The sequence below is a fragment of the Scophthalmus maximus genome, chromosome 11, assembly GCF_022379125.1.
Source record: "Scophthalmus maximus strain ysfricsl-2021 chromosome 11, ASM2237912v1, whole genome shotgun sequence".
Classification (NCBI taxonomy): domain Eukaryota; kingdom Metazoa; phylum Chordata; class Actinopteri; order Pleuronectiformes; family Scophthalmidae; genus Scophthalmus; species Scophthalmus maximus.
The window spans coordinates 1,397,044-1,415,168 of NC_061525.1; the positions used below are offsets into that span (position 1 = coordinate 1,397,044).

Below are 18,125 nucleotides of genomic sequence, written 5' to 3' on the forward strand. Positions count from 1 at the left end.
TCTTTTGGGTATTTAGAGCTCAGTGCGGGCATGCTGTATGTGCCTATCCAAACGAGTGAGACTGTAGGTGCACCCTGGAACCGGACAGGGTGCAGTGCGGATGTTAACCCGGCCCGCTGCCAGGTTCAGGAGAATCCGCCTCTCTTCTCCATTGTCAACACGATGGAGATTCTTCAGATGCTTTTGCAGAGCGCTGTAGTAGCAATGGCAGATTGGACAGCTATGCATTTTTACCTGTGAAGACACAACAACAAAAAGAAGAACAATATTAATAAAAATTAGTGTTGAAAATTAAATGATGTGTGTGTGTGTGTGTGTGTGTGTGTGTGGCTGAAGTGCGCAGTTGGAGAGTGCGTCACAGCGCACTTTAAAAGTGCCCATTTAAACATTAAATGTAATAAAACACATTAAACACGACGAACGGCGAGATTAACACACTGTGCTAAGAGATATGAAGAGTTTTGATAGATAATAGCAAAGGAAAAACAGTAGGAATAGTTAATTCGGGTGGATGGAGTGCGTAATGGTTAAGTGTGTCAGAGCGCACATTCAAACTGCCCAAAAGATAATAAATTCAAACATTCACATCTCTCCCATTACATGGACCATTATCAAATCAGTTATCAACGAACATTATTCAAAACATTACACATTAAATCATAAACATGTCAAGGTTTCATGCTTACATCTACCAGTCAGTCTGCCAGAAGTCCCAGTTTGTGTACCTCTCCACCTGGGTTTTTAAGGGCTTCATCCCCCATGCTCTAAGACCCTCCACCAATCACAACACACATCACCTGCATGCAGCATGCCTGCTACAGCGGCCAGCCAGTCAGAGTGTACAACCAATTAACGATCAAGCACATGGTTAGGAATTAGAGAGGATGACATCGTTAAATTTTCATATGTTTTGAACATTCCATTGCAGAGATATTCTTTTTTATTTTTGCTGTCTTTAAAAATGAATATAGTGAAAAATTGACTCGTTCAGATCTCATTCATTTTTACAGCATTTACTCACCTATGAAAAAGGGCGTCGAAAAAACAACAACAACCTTCTAGCTAACTGTCTGTGATTGGACCTTTGTGGACAGAGGTCATATCTCCTAAGTGCTTGTGTTTTTTGGACTGGAATTGCAATATGTTGGTCACTGCCAACCTTGATGGCCCCGTTGTCCATTGGCAATGCACTTCACACACTTGATTTTTTTCCCCCTTTTTTTCATGGCAGTACCTTGATTATAGCACTTTGAGATAGATTTTAGCAATGCAAAGTGCTCTTTAAATGAAATGTATTATTATTATTATTATTATTATTATTATTATTACCTCCAATGGTGTCCAATGGCAATTACTTGCCATTGTCCAATTGGGATACCCGAATCCCAGCTCTAAGGTATTTGAAGTGGACAAAAGTTGTCCACATTAAAAAATTAAAATACGTTTGTATTGGACCTGGGGTTTGAGTTTGACTTTGAGTTTGAGTTTATTTATTTAAAACAGGGACAATACATATTAATGAACATATACATGTAAATATGCAAGATTATAGCCAACGGCTAATTTCCATCTTTAGTCCCTTCGGCAGGTTGATGTCAACAACATAGGATAGTAAAATCAATAAAACAACAGTAACAACAAATAGAATAGTTAGCCATCATGGCCAGTATGAATAGGAGGAGTAATTACAGAGAGAGAAAACACAATGGGACAGCGTGTCCAATGGCAATGCTTGTGTCCAATGGCAATACCCCCACTGGTGTCCAATCACCATAAATGGGGGACCAGGGTTACATTAGTAACCACGGCGTCCAATGGCAATACTTTGCACCTGACCGGCTCTGTACTTTCACCAATTTTGGCACCCATCCACTTAAACACAGACAATGGAAACATTTCAGTCTTGGTTTTACTGGATCTCAGTGCTGCATTCGGCACAGTTGATCACAACATATTACTAGACCAGCTTGAAAACTGTGTGGGACTCTCTGGCACATCTGAGCGGGAAAAAATGTGAAGTTCCCCAAGGCTTCATTGTGGCACCTCTTCTGTTCAACATCTACATGCTCCCACTGAAATCAATGACTGGATGCAATAGAATTTTTTTAAATAAACAAAGAAAACACTGAAATAATTGTTTTCTGAGCTGAACAAGAAAAACTTGTCCATGCATTCATCTTCAGCAAGTTCGACTACTGTAACAGTGTCCTTACAGTTCTTCCTAAAAATTCAATCAGACAGCTACAGTTAATTCAGACCGCTGCAGCTCGAGTCCTCACTGAGACCAAAAGGAAACGTCATATTACTTTAGTCCTCTTTACACTGGCTTCCTGTTTGTCAAAGAATTGACTTCAAAATACTACTGTTGGTTTACAAAGCACTGAATGGTTTAGGCCCAAAATGCATTTCTGATCTTCTGCTTTGCTATGAACCATCAGCAGGACAGCTGCAGCTCTAAGTTCTTTTAAAACAAGACTGGAGACTTTCCCATTTGCCGCTGCCTCTGACTAAATAAACTTTCTTTTACTGCACTGTAACTTTTATCACCTCTCATTTTCTACTTTAACATGTTTTTATTTTCTCTTTTAATTATTGTATTTTAATGTAATTTTATATGTTTCTTCCCAATGCTTTTAATGTTTTATGTAAAGCACTTTGAATTGTCTTGTTGTTGAAATGTGCTATACAAATAAATTTGCCTTGCCTAAAACCAGCTGGTAACATTTCACCCTGGTGAACCAATCAGTCATCTCATCCAATGTTTTGGTGCCCCTGAGCATGTCTGTGTGTCCCATTCATTGACTAGTCTGTGGCCATCAGTCATAGTCTAATTTGTTGCGTCAGACTTGTAACAAATCGAAAATATTTTTACAGTTCTCAGAGCATCATAAAAGGTCTGTTAAGGTGAGATAAGTGCACTGCTTCTCACGTTGTACGTGCGCTCCTCAAAATTATGTTTGGAGCAGGCTGTTTGCTTGGTCTGCGGTGTTGCTGGTTGCATTTTCCTTTTTTTGACTGCAAAAAGTGACCTGCTGATTTTCAGAGCAATCGATCAGATCACTGGGGAAGTTTGTGCAATGCTCTGGAGAACGCGGATACCATAATAACTTTAATGCAAGACAGTCTTGTTACAGAAAACTGCATGTGCATCCATTACAACGAAAAGATATATAAAAAAAAATAATAATGGAGAGTACCAGCATACTGAGGAGAGATCAGATCTGTGCGTCACTTTCTGTGTCGAAGCATGTCCGGTGCAGTGGACGTGGCCAGCTCTCACTGCTCGTCTGCAGCAGAGGCGCTCAGAGTCAGACCTGCTCCGATGTGCAGAGAGTGAACAGGTCGAAATTCTGGTTGCCACAAGTGCAACAAATGTTTGCAAGTAAAGACAGTAAAACACCAAGTGATCTGTCGGAACATCTAGTGAAGTTTAAAGTGAAAGTACACTCTTCTTCTGCTCGTCCAAGACCAGATCTGTTATTTTTTAAATACATTTTATTTTTATTCAATATATTTTTATATTCTTTTCTGATGTTTATTAATGGTGGTGATCATCATGCTTATCCATACAAATAATGTGTTTATCATTAAAGTCTTTACTGCAGCAAAACATTTTTTACAAGAGCACAAAGTTCTTAGAGATGTAGCCTCCTAAATTGCTGTCAAAGTTCACCAGATTGATGGATTTAACTTTAAAATGTACAAACATTTTCTTCCGGTGGGGCCATGCCCCCGGAACCCCCTAGAGGGTCTGACATCCACCCACCATGGTCTCTCAAGATTTCATGAGAAACTGCATGCATTACTGAATTCAGTTGGTTAACAGGACTCGGCTTAGGTATCTTCTAGGGAAAAGAAAAACAAAAAAAATACCTTTACCACAGTGACGTCACCGTGCGTGCGGTGGAACAAAGTCGGCATGCAGACAAAGCAGATGGGAATATTTATTTCACAAGCCACATTGAAATGTGTAAAACAGAAAGTGTCTGCCAATATTTCCCTTAACACTAAGAAGTCAATAGTTTGGCAAAGCTTCCGTTGCCTTCTGTTGATCGTTTCTTCAGGCCCCAGCCTACAGAAGCATATTACACAGATAGCCCTAGCATGCTAAATAGCTAGCGTTAGCCCAGAAAAGCTAACGTGTAGCCCCCACTTCACAACTTCTGCGATTAAAAGTAAACTTACCTCGCGTCCAGATGAAGAGTGAATCGTTCGAAAAGCTCTGAGTCCTCGAGAAAACAACTCTCTCCCACAACCACTCAGTGATCCATGGAATGTCTCTCACAAAGTCACTTCGTTGGCGTCTCGCTGACAGTGAACGCAGATGAACCGCCAGATATATAGTGCGTGCGCGCCGTGACGTCACCAGGTATTCTGGAAGAAAAACATTAACAAAACATATTATTATGTGTTGCAGGAATTACGTACGTCCTCTACGAAAACATTTGAAGTAGCTGTAGGAACAAATGAAAATACTTGGGAAAAAATGGTTTTAAATGCCTCTTTACACCGGAAGCTGTTGTCGAGGCTCTGCGCCAACATTTAACAAAGAACTCTTGTGTCCATACGTGTGTTCTGTGTAGAGATTTGGGAGTTGTTCCTGTGCCACGCGTAACACCAGAGGTGATCGAATACACGCTGGAAGCTCAAATGGCGTCAACAGCAGCTCATACGACCGATCTCCAGGTTGCTCCTTCAGGAGCGCGCATGCGGTGTTGAGGAGCAGTGTGCCCGGGCAGCTCTCTGCCAGAGTGCGTGTACCTGAGCTGTGGACACGGAGCCCGGCAGAAAACACTGCTGCACGGTCAAACTGCTGCCCAGGCACACTGCTCCTCACCGCCGTCACTGCAGAGCCCCCACGGATCTGGTCCCAGTCCAGAAGATCCGTCCAGGGCGTTACTCGGCGCAGCCAAAATTGACAGTGAAAAAGAGCCATGCACCTTCTCCGTAATGGGTCGGAAGCGTGCCGGGGTCTCCTCCACGCGGGCTGCGCTGCGTCAGACGTCCTGTCATTGTATCATGAATGGAGAGTCACTAGAATGAGCAAATAATAGACCACCTCCCAGTTTCGTTCAGTCAAATGCAGGATGTTCTGATGTGGGATTTCAGAATAAAAGCCTTTGAAAATGTCCTATTTCAGACATCATTCCTATTAAATTCAGATTAGAATTAAAAGGAAACTTCCTGTTTCCACAGACTAGTAACACCTCAGACTAGTATGGGTAAGGTCATGGGTTCAACCCCCATACTGGCCAGTGGTCACCAAACTGTACTGCAGCAAGGTGGGTCTAATCACCCTCCATTTGGTGATGTGAGGCAGGAAGCAGATTTATTGATTAGAAGGTTAAATAAATTCATTTCTCTGGTAGCCTTCCACAACAGTGATATAATTCAAGTCCTCTTGCATTGTGTTTTTAGACAAGATGATTTTCTTTGGCCTTGCACTTAAAAGTCTGGGGACGTGAGATTTTACAGGGACTGGAGGAATATTTTTCTCATGTGATATTATTTTATAACAACAAAACATATGACAAAAGCATTGGGATACCCTTTTATGCAGATTACTGGCCAGTATGGAGGTTGAACCATGACTTTGGCATCATCAGCACCACACTCTAACCATTTTTGACACAGTTTAACTGAGCGGAAGCAGAACACCAGCCTCAGTCTGGCTTTAATGTTGCACTTCCACAAGGTCTCAACATCAACTGTGAAAAATGCAAAATTTGTTTTGCATTTTGTCTCTTCGACATTTGGCTTCAGCTATTAAAAAAATCAGCAATCGACATTTGACTGCTATTTTTATTCCACCTGATTCCACCAATATAAACAGGGAGAGAAAACTGACTATTGAAAAGATTAAAAACTTGTAAAAAGGTTAAAAAAAATTGGTTAATCTGCTACACTCGGTAAACACATGAAAATATTCTCAGCCAAACTAACCCTGGTTAGTGCTCGGTGAGTCACCATAATAATACTAAGAATAACGACGGAGGCATGGATAAAACAGTATTGTCAAATAAATAATAGACATTTGATTTAGCCTGTGGATCAGGTCAACTGTATCAAATCCTGCGTTAAGGTCCAATAACACCAAAACTGACATCCAGCATCTGCAGCCATTAAAATGTAATTTGAGACTTTAAGGAGCTGTTACAGAGGACTGTAGTTTGCAGAAGCCGGACTCATACTTTAGTCAGGTGCTTTTCAACGGCCCTTTCCACAATTTAGGAGAGGAAAGGTAGTTTAGAGATGTTTTTTTGGATGGGAGGAGTCCAGGTTTGGTTTCTTGAGTAGGGGTTGGATAATGGCTTGTTTGAAGTAGCTGGGGACACATCCTGATAAAAGGCAGCGGTTTATGATATTGACTCTATAGAGAGGTTGGAAGGACAACTAAAGGGCTAGAGGAGGATGTCATCTGTGTAAAAATGGCCTTGCCACTATGCACCCTGTTCTGTTCTTTAGATGTAATAGTATTTCTGAGTTATGAGACAGTGATCTGCTGACTACAGCTGTAAGCATTTTACATATCAAACTTGTGTAAGGATCAAAGGTATACATTCCTGTGATCTGGAATACACACTGCTGTGATCTAGCACACCCACTCCTGAGATCAAATGATCAAAGGCATACACCCTCCTGTGATATATAACACACCCACTCCTGAGATCAAAGGATCTTCTCGTATACAATAGACAATAGAATATTGTTAACAAGTGCTAACAACATTATCAAAAAACAGACAGAGTCTAATAGTTCTGTCTGTGTATATGTGTGGCAGTGGGCAAGTTCCTCGCTGAGCTGCACACCGTTTCCTGATCAGGTTTGTTATCTCCTGCATTACAGTTGTTTAGTGCCGCAACTAAGGATTATTTTCATAATCGATTAATCGATTAGTTGTTCATAAAATGAAATGTCAGAATCGTAAAAAATATCCTACGTGTTTTCCAAACCCTAAGATGATCTTTTGTTTTTGTCCACACACCAAAGATATTGCGTTTACTATCATAGAGGAGCAAAGAAGCCAGAAAATATTCAATTAAATATCCATTTAGAAGCTGAAATCATAGAATTTTGACTTCCCCCCCATAAAATCTATTTAAACTGATTCATCAATTATGATATGTTGGCGATTGATTTAGTAGTCACTTATTACTTATTGATTAATTGATTAATTGTTGCAGCTGGCCAGGTGATTTGATTTCACAATAGGTGGGCTTAGTCCACCCACACGGCCATAAACTGGCATAAATACAGGAGCTACAACTTTTTCAACCACACCTGTTGTTTAACGGACAATATCGTGTTCTCACATCACTACATCTGATGTTGTGCTACTGTTTTACCTCATTGTTTTAACTGTTTTTTTAACTTTTCACAGTGGCTAAAAAAGCTCAGAAGAGGTGAGACATTTATTCATTCACTGTGTGGGAGCCAAGTTACAATTCCACGTGTTCATGTTTAGGTTAAATGATTGCAGTTTCTATCTTGTTTAGTACTTGATGTGAGTCTCTCTCTAGGAGTGGAGCAGCACCTGGATCTTCCATGCAGCCGACTAGGAGGCGGGGGAGTCGGAGGAGCAGTGTAAAGGAGATAAATGTCGAACAGGAGAGGGGCATGGTTGGACTGGAAGATGCTCTTTTGCACAGGTGATGAAACAGCTGGACATTTCTCACTGTTGGTCGAGTGCATACCACCCAGAGAGTCGGGGAGCTATTGAGCGCTCAAACTCTGAAGTCAAGGCGCGGGCTTACTGCCTTGAGTTTAACAAAGACTGGGATGGGGTTGTTCATCTTCTCTTTGCAGCTCGTGAGGCGGTTCAGGAGTCCCTCGGCTTCAGTCCAGTGGGCTGGTTTTCACACATACTGTGCGAGGCCCTCTCAAACTTCTGCATGACAGTTGGCTGGGTTATAGTGAACCGAAAAATCTGATTGATTATGTTTGTAAGTTTTATTTCAAACTTCAACGTGTGTGTGAGTTGGCAAAGAAAAACCTGGCTGTGGCACAATCGAAAATGATGCCCATGTTTGATAAGGATGCTAGAGCCAGGAGTTTTACTCCTGGAGAGGAAGTATTGCTCCAACTTCCTATTCCAGGTTCCGCTCTGCAGGCACGTTATACCGGTCCCTATGTAGTTCAGGAAAAAGTGAACGAACAAGACTACATAGTCGCCACTCCAGACCGTAAGCGGCGAAGTAGATTCTCTCATATTAATATGCTGAAACCTTACCTGGATCGAGGGATAGTGTCACATTCTCCTGTCAGAGAGGAGAGTAGGGAGGACTTGTTGCTGTCCAGTCCTGGACCTATTGATGTGCTTTCCATGGCTAAGGAACTGTCCAGTGCTGATCCCGCTGTCATCCAGGCTGCGTCAGTTGATGCAGCTGAGGAAGTTATTGGTGGGTCACCTGCTCTTCTTCAGGGACGACTAAAAAAATCATTAGTGTTTTCCACACTTGACCAGTGTCTTTCACATTTGATTCAGTCCTAGGGTGAAGATGTGGTCAGATTAATTAAATCCCACGTCTTTGTTTTCAGCAGTGCCGACTCAAACCAATGTGCTGCAGTATGACATTGATGTGGGGGAGTCTCCTGCAATAAAATAGCATGCATACATGTCAAAACTGGACCGGTTGAAAGGCTACTGGCAGGTGCCATTAACTCCTCGCTTCATATAAATTTCTTCCTTTGTTACTCCTAAATCCTTTTTGCAGTATACGGTGATGCCGTTTGGCATGTGTAACACTCCCTCTACATTTCAGCATTTGGTGAACACAGTTTAGTCCAGTGTACCAGACTGTGAAGCTTACTTAGATGACATTGTTGTACACTCCACTTCATGAGAAAGCCACATTGAGCAACTTCTAATTGTGTTTCGGAGATTGCGTGATCCAAACCTCACACTTAATCGCTCAGTGCGAGTTTGGTGGGCTAAGGTAACGTATTTGGGCCAAGTTGTGGGTCAGGGGCAAGTCAAGCCGATCGAATTGAAGGTTGAAGCCCATCATGTCCTTCCCTGCTCCAAATTCTTCTGGGAGATGGGAGATGGGAGATGCTCTTACAGCGCTGTCCTCCATCTAGTTCTTGATGTTCTCCAGCATGCGTTTATTTTCCCTCAGCATTCGTTTGTCATTTTAGTCCTGGACTGGAGATCTCCAGTAGTTAAGTTTTTGATTTTCTTTGATTAATACAGGGATGTTTATGTAGGTAGTTAGGGGCATTGAGCTGAGTATGATGGCCCACAGCATGGCTGGCCCAGTCTCTTCCCCGCTCTTTGTTACGGGCTTTGAGCTGAGTATGATTGCTGGGATCTCCAACTCGGTTTTGTCCTCCTAGATTTTAACTCTGTGATGAGAATTTAATGGTTCAGAGACGAAAATAAAAATATATACTTTATTGACACCTTATTGTCTCGGCGTCCTTTGTGATATGTCCCGGTCTCCGTTTGAGCTTTTGTGTATTTAGGGAGGCCGTAACAATCATAAGCCAACATATGCAATGGAAATTTTGTATTAGGACAGTGTTTCCCATGTAAAGTTTAATGTGCCGAAAGCTTACACGGTATTTTTTCTCTCTCTCACAGTGAGAAGGATCGTCACATTGTGTATTGCCTGCGGTGTGAAAAACCCCAGGACACACTGAGTACCCACCTGGCCAGGGTGTGTATGAAGAACAGCACACCTGAGGAGAGGCAGGCAGAGTTGCAGAGGGCCGAGGAGAACACCAAGAATTGGACCCGCGATCGGAGAGTCTGGGACTACGCGGAGATGTGCAAGCTGTACACAAACACAGCTTTAAGATTGATACTCCTCAAAGACCTGCGCAGGAAAGGTTTTTTTATTGCCAACCCACCCCAGGACACAGACACTGAAGTCATTGATCAATCATCAACTTCAACTCCCATCAAGCAAGTCCTCCCCCCGACCAGTGGCAGCACAGAAGAGGCTGGTTAAGGTGCTGTAGAGACATCAGACTCTGGCTCCAGTGACAAAGCCAACCTGACTTGGCAAAAGTAAGTTTATCACCTCATTAAACACGTGTTCAATCAATGATGTTTGGTCGTGAACATCTGTAAGTTCCTGTGAACCATTTTTATCTGTATTTTCTTAGGCCTACTATACTGCGAATGAAAATGAAGAAGATGGGCTTGTATGCAAAGTTCCCATCTGAAACGGCACTACTGTCACAGTTTAAGGACTACCTGAAAAACACTCTTCTGGTCACAAAATGCCAACAGGATGTAAAATCGTACCACATAATTGTGCTCTCTGTGCTGCTCTTTGCAGCCTGTTGTAACGGTTATGCAGGAAGCAGCACCCAAATGCAAGTTGCATTTCAAGTAATGATTTAATAAATAGAAAACAAAACAAATCTACAAATTTACAAAGTAAAACGAAAACCAAAATCCAACCAAGGGTGTCCACAGATGTAGATAAGGAATAAAGGAACAGAACAGAACAATAGCCACAGGGAACAAACAGGAATCCAAAAACACTAACCGACTGGGGGGGAAATCACAGAAACCACATCACAGATACAGACTGGAGCAAAATAACAGAAGAACCAACAGAGACAAAGGGAAGCACAGAGACTAAATAGACTAAAGGTTGGCGAGGCTAATTGAACACAGGTGAGACACATTAGGAACAGGTGCGGACAGTCACAGGACAGGAGACACAGGAAAAGTAAAGACACCAGAAACAAGACACAGTAAAGGAAGTGAAGCAACACAAGGAAAGGGACTTGAAAATAAAACAGGAAACTCAAGAAAACAAAACACGGGATAACAAAGGTAACTCAACCAAGGCAAAGTAATACTAAGCACTTAAAGCTGCACAAGAAATGGAAAAATAAATAAAAGTCAGAATCATGACACCTGTAGGCCTATTAACATCTCTATAGTGTGACAACATGCCCATCAACAATTTTTACCAAGTAAAATACTTCAGGACACAGCAAACAAGTTCAACTGCCTAATAAATAATAATAATAATAATACATTTTAGTTAATGGTGCCTTTCTTGTTCACTTGTGCATACTAGACACACACGTTTGTAGTTCATCAGTCTTATTTTTTAAGGACTGGACATAAGCCAGGACTATTGACAGTAAAGGAAGACGTTTCTTCTTGGTTAACTTTCTTAGCTGCTGCCGAACACTGCCCCTCTTTCCTCTTTCCCTATATTTTCTACCAGGAGTTTTTGGAGGTCTGTACTCGGCATATCACATTCAAAAATGTCATACTCCACACTACTTGAGAACAGATTTGCAGTTTGATCCACTGGGACATTGTATGATTGAAATCCAAGAAGTAATTCCAGAATGTATTGGATCCTGTTTGAATGAGGCTTGACAAACAGGCCCACCACGAGGTTCAGCGTAGTTGCCAGGAATACTAGGAATTATATCTTCATCTTCACACGGTGCAGACGAGAGAGTCGTTAAATTAAAAATTAATTTAAACGCTGGTGCACAATTTGTGAACATTTGTAGGTTTAAAACAAGTCAAAGGACGTAAACTAACAAACAGACATGCGACACGTGAACGCCTGCTGCCGGTCGCAACAAAAGCAGTGACAGTTGGGCCTATTGGGCCTCTGTGTTATCAATTCACACTTCTTCTATCATCTTTAATCACAGGTAGACAATGTCTCCAGGATACTGAGATACATCCAGCCCACCGGCAAAGAGGTGCATTTGGACTTTCTCACCAAGAGCAAAGAGGCCATAACCTTCATTCGGGACCTTAACAGTGTGAAGATGTCACCATCCACAATCATAAATTACATAAAGAGCATGATTAGGTTCATCGAGCACCTAAAACTGGACTTGAAATTGGCTAAAAAGGACCAGGCCTTCCACACCAATTGCCAGAAATACATTGACATCCTCAAAACTTTGAGGAAGCCGGTTTTAAAGTTCCTCTGCACAGATACAGTTAGAAAAAGGTGAGTTGCTGATCTTCCTACTCTCTCTTGATGACAGTAATTCAACTGTCCTCCTTATTGGTGTCTGTGTATCGTATCGTTCTAGGTATGACTGGTTCATTGGTGATAAACAGACTCTCCATGACTGCCAGAGGGTCCTCCGGGAGACCATGAAAGACATGCTGGGCATATATGGGAAGCTCCTTGAACGAAAACATGTAGATAAAAAGCAAAAAACGCTCTTCCGCTACTACTGTGAAGGCATCCTGATCCTGAAACATTTCCAGCGACCAGGAGCAGTGCAGGGAATGACAGTAAATACTTTTCCAACAGTGTTTCTTCAGTTGGTAGAGTATTACATGCTGTCGGTGAAAAATTTTGCATGTCCAGATTCACAGAACAGGCCTACCTTCTTCATGTCGTTAATTTTCACCGTGTCATTCATTGCTCATCAGACATCAGAGTGGTTCAACAAGAGGCTTCACCATGGATGAGTCTGTGTGGGGGTCAGGGAACATAAAACTGCCACCATGCAGATAGCAACATTTGCCCTCACCAAGGAGGAGGCTTCTGTAAGTTCTCCAACTGGATAAAAAAAAAGCTCACCATGAATCAGAATCAGTCGTATTTTGCCTCGCTGTTCCATTTTTTCACTGTTATGACCTAAAGCTCCATCAGTGATTTGTCAAGTATTAAGTTCATGATCATTATCTCCACAGTTCTTGGATCACTACTACCTAGAGATCCGCTCAGGGTATCTGAAGGACGGGGTGGATGATCGGGACAAGTTTTTCTTGTCCCTCTCCGGCAGGCCGGTTTCCAGCGCCACCAACGACCTCAGACGTCTGCATGAACAGTTAGTAGAATCCCATGGTTTAACATATCAATATGTACTGTACAAAGAAATACAACAAGTATTGAAGCTTGCGATCTCGGTTAGCTTTACATGTACTTTTAAATTAAAATTCAGTCCAACAAAATTACATCGAAATAGCCCCAATAAAACACACATGATACCACTTCAAAGCTATAAAATTAAACGTGATTTGAAACCGTCACCATTACTTTTGTTCAGCGACGGAGGAGGGGGAAGAAGAAGAAGTTTAACTTCATGTGGCAGTTTCTTTGCCTTGTGTTTCCTTCCATCTCCTTGTCTGACACCAACATTCTTGCTGTCTTCCTCTGATTTCAGGCTGGTAACGTTACAGCCTGAGTATGTGAAACCGAAACCAAAGCGGGTCACGCAGGGCAGGGAGATGCAGGCGCGAGGAGATGAGAGTTTAGCGGCCACAAAAGAAACACATGTGCAAATATATGTACATATATATACATATATTTGCGTCTGGATGGTCGCCACTGTCGATTGTTTTAGTCGCCATCTGGAGCCCTTGACGTAATACGCCTCACACACAGAATTGAAGTGAATAGATTGGTTCAATGGATCGGCCCCATTGTCAACGATACCCGATCTATCCATTTCGTCTATATGGGGGCCGATATCCAATACTAATATATGATCTGTGCATCCCTACACTGGGGCTTTAAATAGTCCATAAAGTAATTCAAATAGTATTATTTCCTGTATAAAAGAAAGTGCTGAAATAATTCAGGGTTGATCTCAGATTTCTTCTTCATTGCAGTTACAAGTTACCCAACATCAGAAGCCAGGTGGTCAGAAGAGTTGCAGGGACAGAGGCAAATGAAAACTTTTCAGAGGAGCAGAATTCTGCAGTGGCACATTATATGGCCCACTCTACAGAGGTGGCCAAGACCCACTACAGAATGAGGACCATGGAGGGTGTCGTGGCCACCGCCAACCTCTTCAGCTGTTTGGAACGGTATGTGTCTTCACCACAATCACAACATTCAACTATTCTCTTCTCACAGCTGTTCCCAAGGTCAGTCCAGCTTGTCAGTGTTTAACCATGAAATCATCTCCATCTTGCAGCTCTACTTCTGATGAGTCAGGGAATGAGGGGACTAGTCATAGACGGAAGAGGGCTAGAGAGACAGCTGACGAGGACGTAAAGGATTTTAGCATGTTCCTTGAGTGCTTCCCGGTGGGAGTGACTGGCCAGCCGCCCACCAAGAAGCAAAGGACAGATGCTGGGTTTCTGCCAGGCCGAGTTTTTTATGACAAGTGGAGGGTGGCACAGTACAACCAGCGGGCGGAGTACCTATTGTGTAAATGTTCCATTCATATTAGCAAATTAATAATTCACAAGTGTGGACAAAAAAATTCATTTTAATTTTCTTACATTGACAGCCCAGTATTCAAGACACCCTCCAACTGTACACAAGGTTAAAAAGATCATCGGGAAAGGGATAGAAAGGCAACCATCCCCGTCCTGAGGACATTGTAGCCAAGTGGGAACCAGCCAAGAGGGTTCAGATGGAGAGTGATGGGGGCATCATCAGTAGTGTCACAAAGCAGAGCTGGTCAGGCCTGGCCATCAAGGATTTTGGCGGCAGCAAAGGACAAGGTGAGTGAATATGTCTTGAGAGCATGGTAGCATTTATTCTGCAGTCAAATACTGAAATAATTAGAATCCTGTTGTGGAAAAACTCAGTAATGTCACCTTCTTTTGACCACAGGAGTTGTTTCCACCAAAGCCTTTCCCAAAGGCTCCATCATCTGCGATTACCATGGAAAGGTAATCACAGCAGTGGAAGGCATGAAACTGATGGAGTCCATGAAGGATGAGATGGGCTACCTCTTTTTCTACAAGGCTGGTGGCCGTGACCTCTGCATTGATGCGCAGACATTTCCTTGCGAGTGCCATCCAACTGTGGAGACAATGGGCAGGAAGATCAACCATTCAAGTAAGAACTGGAATGTGAAGCCTCTTCATTGCCTAATCAACTTCCCGGAAGGAGCCAGGGATGTCATCCTCTTTCAAGCAATGAAAGACATTTCCATCCGTAAAGAGCTCTGCTTTGACTACGGAGTCAACAGGAAGTCCTTTAGGGGTGGAGGACTCAACCTCGAATGGCTGGATAACTGAACATCGGAGCAGGTAATGCCTTGGGCACACTACACAATTGTGTAAAAAAAGTCGTCAGATCGCTGTTATTTGACTTTCTTCACGGCCCTCATGTAATATAATATGTGCATCTTGGCTTGATATTCACAAGTGAATAAGACAACAAATCTCATCAAGTCCAGCTTCCCCTTGTAGAGATTCTATAACATTTGGTTTGATATTGAAAACTAAAATGAAGAACTCTTGTGATTTCATGCCCACAAGAATAGATTAAAAAAATCTTCCCCTAATTTAATTATTCTCTTTAATTTCTTATAAATTGATTGAAAGAAAAAAGCAGGAAGACAGCAGGAATGTTGGTGTCAGACAAGGAGATGGAAGGAAACACAAGGCAAAGAAACTGCCACATGAAGTTAAACTTCTTCTTCCCCCTCCTCCGTTGCTGAACTAAAGTAATGGTGACGGTTTCAAATCACGTTTAATTGTATAGCTTTGAAGTGGTATCATGTGTGTTTTATTGGGGCTATTTCGATGTAATTTTGTTGGACTGAGTTTTAATTTTAAAAGTACATGTAAAGCTAACCGAGATCGCGAGTACAAGCGGACAAAATGGGTTTCCTTAGAAAGGTGGCTGGTGTCTCCCTCAGAGATAGGGTGAGAAGCTCAGTCATCTGTGAGGAACTCGGAGTAGAGCCGCTGCTCCTTTGCTTAGAAAGGAGCCAGTTGAGGTGGTTCGGGCATCTGGTAAGGATGCCCCTGGGCGCCTCCCCTTGGAGGTGTTCCAGGCACGTCCAGCTGGGAAGAGACCTCAGGGTAGACCCAGGACTAGGTGGAAAGATTATATCTCCACACTGGCCCGGGAACGCCTCGGGATCCCCCAGTCAGAGCTGGTTAATGTGGCCCGGGAAAGGGAAGTTTGGGGCCGCCTACTGAAGCTGCTGCCCCTGCGACCCGACCCCAGATAAGCGGTTGAAGATGAGATGAGATGAGATTAGATGTAAAGCTAACCATATAGTTGGATAACTTTGGCCATAAAAAGAAATGCATAAATGAAAAATATTACATTACTTTCACTTAGCAGTCGCCTTTGTCCAAAGCAACTTACAATAAGTGGATTCAACCATGAATATATTACCCAAAAGTGCAAGAATCAAGAAACAACATAAACATTTGTCAAATAGGCAAAAATGTTTTTTGGACATTCATGTATTTATGGTAACAAGATTGAAGCATATTGGACTAGAATGCATTGTGCACACTATGAGATGCAGGGCAGACAAAGGCAGATGTACAGAGGGGGAAGAAAAGGTAAGGGGGACATTAGACATTGGTGTGACATTGATTTTTGCCTTTAGGAGCCAATAGCTCCTAGATATTATTTGTCTGGAGCCATGCCGTTATGCTCACTTAGAATTTAGATCCCTGACCTTGACTTTATTTGTGATTTAGCTTTTATATTTCTCAGTTTAAAATGCTGAATGTTGGAATTGTTAAAATCTCAGCTTCAGAAGCTATATTTGATATTGGATTTGGACAAAACGTTTATAAAGAATTTTAATATCTGTTTAGAATATTTTGTGCAAGTTGCAGTTGAAGCATTATTTCATAAATGATTCAGTAAATTTATATTTATGTTAAGTGGTTACATTTACTTTTACCAAACGATAAATACTTGTCAATCCAGATGCTGCTTTGTACACATGAATTGCCCCAGTCTATTCCACACAGGGCTCTGCCGCTCGGTGACGGATGGTGTGCCCTCGATGGTGGGCAGAGATCAGGGGCTCGCCGGGAGGATGGCAGCTGCGGCTCCGCAGGTGAGATCTCTACATTGCCTCATCCACCAAAGCCTCCTGTGTGCCAAGCTCAGAGTGAGTTAAAAGAGACCATGGACTCTGTCATGGCAATTATAAAATTCATCCGTTGTACCTCCAGTTTACAGCACCGCCTTTTCCGCAAACTGTTGACTGACATGTCTGCTGAATATAAAGATTTGCTCATTCACAATGACATTAGATGGCTTAGCAAAGGAAACGCTTTGAAAAGTTTTTGTGAACTAAGAGAGGAGATTCTGGTGTTTCTCGGGTCTTCAAAATTGAAAAAAGCTGGCAAGTTTCTGTCTCTTATGGAAAAAGATGAGTTTAATGCCGCTGTTTGCTTTTTGAGCGACGTTTTCCATCATTTGAACCAACTCAACATGGAGTTGCAGGGCAGAGATAAAACAGTCGCAGAACTTGTGGAGAAACTTCATGCTTTTCAAAGAAAGCTCTCACTCTTCTCTGCTGATCCTTGTCCAGGCAATATGCTCCACTTCCCCACATTGAGGAAATCTGGCCTGCAAATTACTGAGGTGATGTCAGGCTTTATTGACTCATTGAAAAATAACTTTGCCACTAGGTTTGTGGATTTCAGCATCTCCAGTGAAGTGATGAGATTTGTGAAGGACCCTTTCTGTGTGAATGTTGAGGCAGACTTTGCATTGAAAGGAAAGGAGCTGGTATCGTCATTTGGATGAGGGGTCTTTACAACTGGAACTCATTGACATTCAGTTGTCAGATGACTTGCAACAGTCATTGCAGCAGGCAGGTTTTGAAAAATTCTGGACCCATGAAGCCAGCCGAGAGAAATTTCCACATTCAAGGGGTCTTGCACTGTTTCTTCTGACAATGTTTGGCTCAACATACACTTGTGAGTCATCATTCTCACACATGAATGCCATTAAAACTCACAATCGCATATCCCTCACTGACCAGCATCTGCAACACTGCTTGCGCATTCCCCTGATAACATATAAACCTGACTTCACTGCTCTTGCCAAGTCAAAAAAATGCCATTTCTCTGATTAGATGGTAAATGTTGGCAAACTACATGCAAGGTAACAGGCATGTTAGTCAAGCAAGAAATGAGGATTGATTTTTAAACAGTATGATGCAATTAACATGCTATTCACCTCATATTATACACTTAATGTTTTTTTTTTTGTTGAATGCAGTTTGAAATGTTTTGCCTTGATAAAGTGCCATGCACTGTTATGTTGTTTTAATTGTATTTTGTACCATACTATGCACTTTGGTTTTATTTTTGTTGGTGGAGATACATTTGATGTTGCTTGTCACTCAAATGAGTGCAATCTTAAATATCTGTGATATGGCTGACCTAGACTGATTGTTAAGGTGTCTGATTTATGTTCAAAATGGACAAAAGTGAGTACAGT

General features: G+C 42.1%; 1 protein-coding gene and 1 long non-coding RNA gene across 11 annotated transcripts in view; one reads left to right on the forward strand and one right to left on the reverse strand.

Moving 5' to 3' along the window:
• LOC118299707 (kinesin-like protein KIF3B) overlaps nucleotides 1–16,728 on the forward strand; it is a 100,878-nt gene extending 84,150 nt beyond the window's left edge. For 4 of the 5 annotated variants that reach the window (XM_047335427.1, XM_047335429.1, XM_047335428.1 and 1 more), the window contains exons 8-12: nucleotides 11,641–11,948; nucleotides 12,034–12,241; nucleotides 12,383–12,499; nucleotides 12,647–12,783; nucleotides 13,568–13,706. In XM_047335427.1, the coding sequence (XP_047191383.1) occupies nucleotides 11,641–11,948; nucleotides 12,034–12,241; nucleotides 12,383–12,421 (555 nt within the window). In that variant the 3' untranslated portion in view covers nucleotides 12,422–12,499; nucleotides 12,647–12,783; nucleotides 13,568–13,706. Of the gene's footprint in view, nucleotides 1–6,693; nucleotides 6,824–7,381; nucleotides 7,404–7,520; nucleotides 7,650–9,583; nucleotides 10,013–11,640; nucleotides 11,949–12,033; nucleotides 12,242–12,382; nucleotides 12,500–12,646; nucleotides 12,784–13,119; nucleotides 13,141–13,567; nucleotides 13,766–13,875; nucleotides 14,112–14,193; nucleotides 14,411–14,522; nucleotides 14,945–16,639 lie in introns of those variants that run through there. The other variant, XM_047335431.1, reaches the window with a different exon arrangement.
• Nucleotides 114–6,494, reverse strand: LOC118299798. 6 transcript variants are annotated; one of them, XR_004789946.2, is made up of 6 exons: nucleotides 6,192–6,494; nucleotides 4,569–5,006; nucleotides 4,186–4,374; nucleotides 3,708–3,845; nucleotides 3,198–3,314; nucleotides 114–234 (listed from the first exon to the last, which is right to left on the reverse strand). It is a non-coding gene; the product is annotated as an uncharacterized LOC118299798 (long non-coding RNA). The 6 variants fall into 6 exon arrangements; XR_004789948.2 differs by having other exon boundaries at nucleotides 4,569–5,034; XR_004789947.2 differs by lacking the exon at nucleotides 4,569–5,006.
• Nucleotides 16,729–18,125: the final 1,397 nt, after the last annotated feature.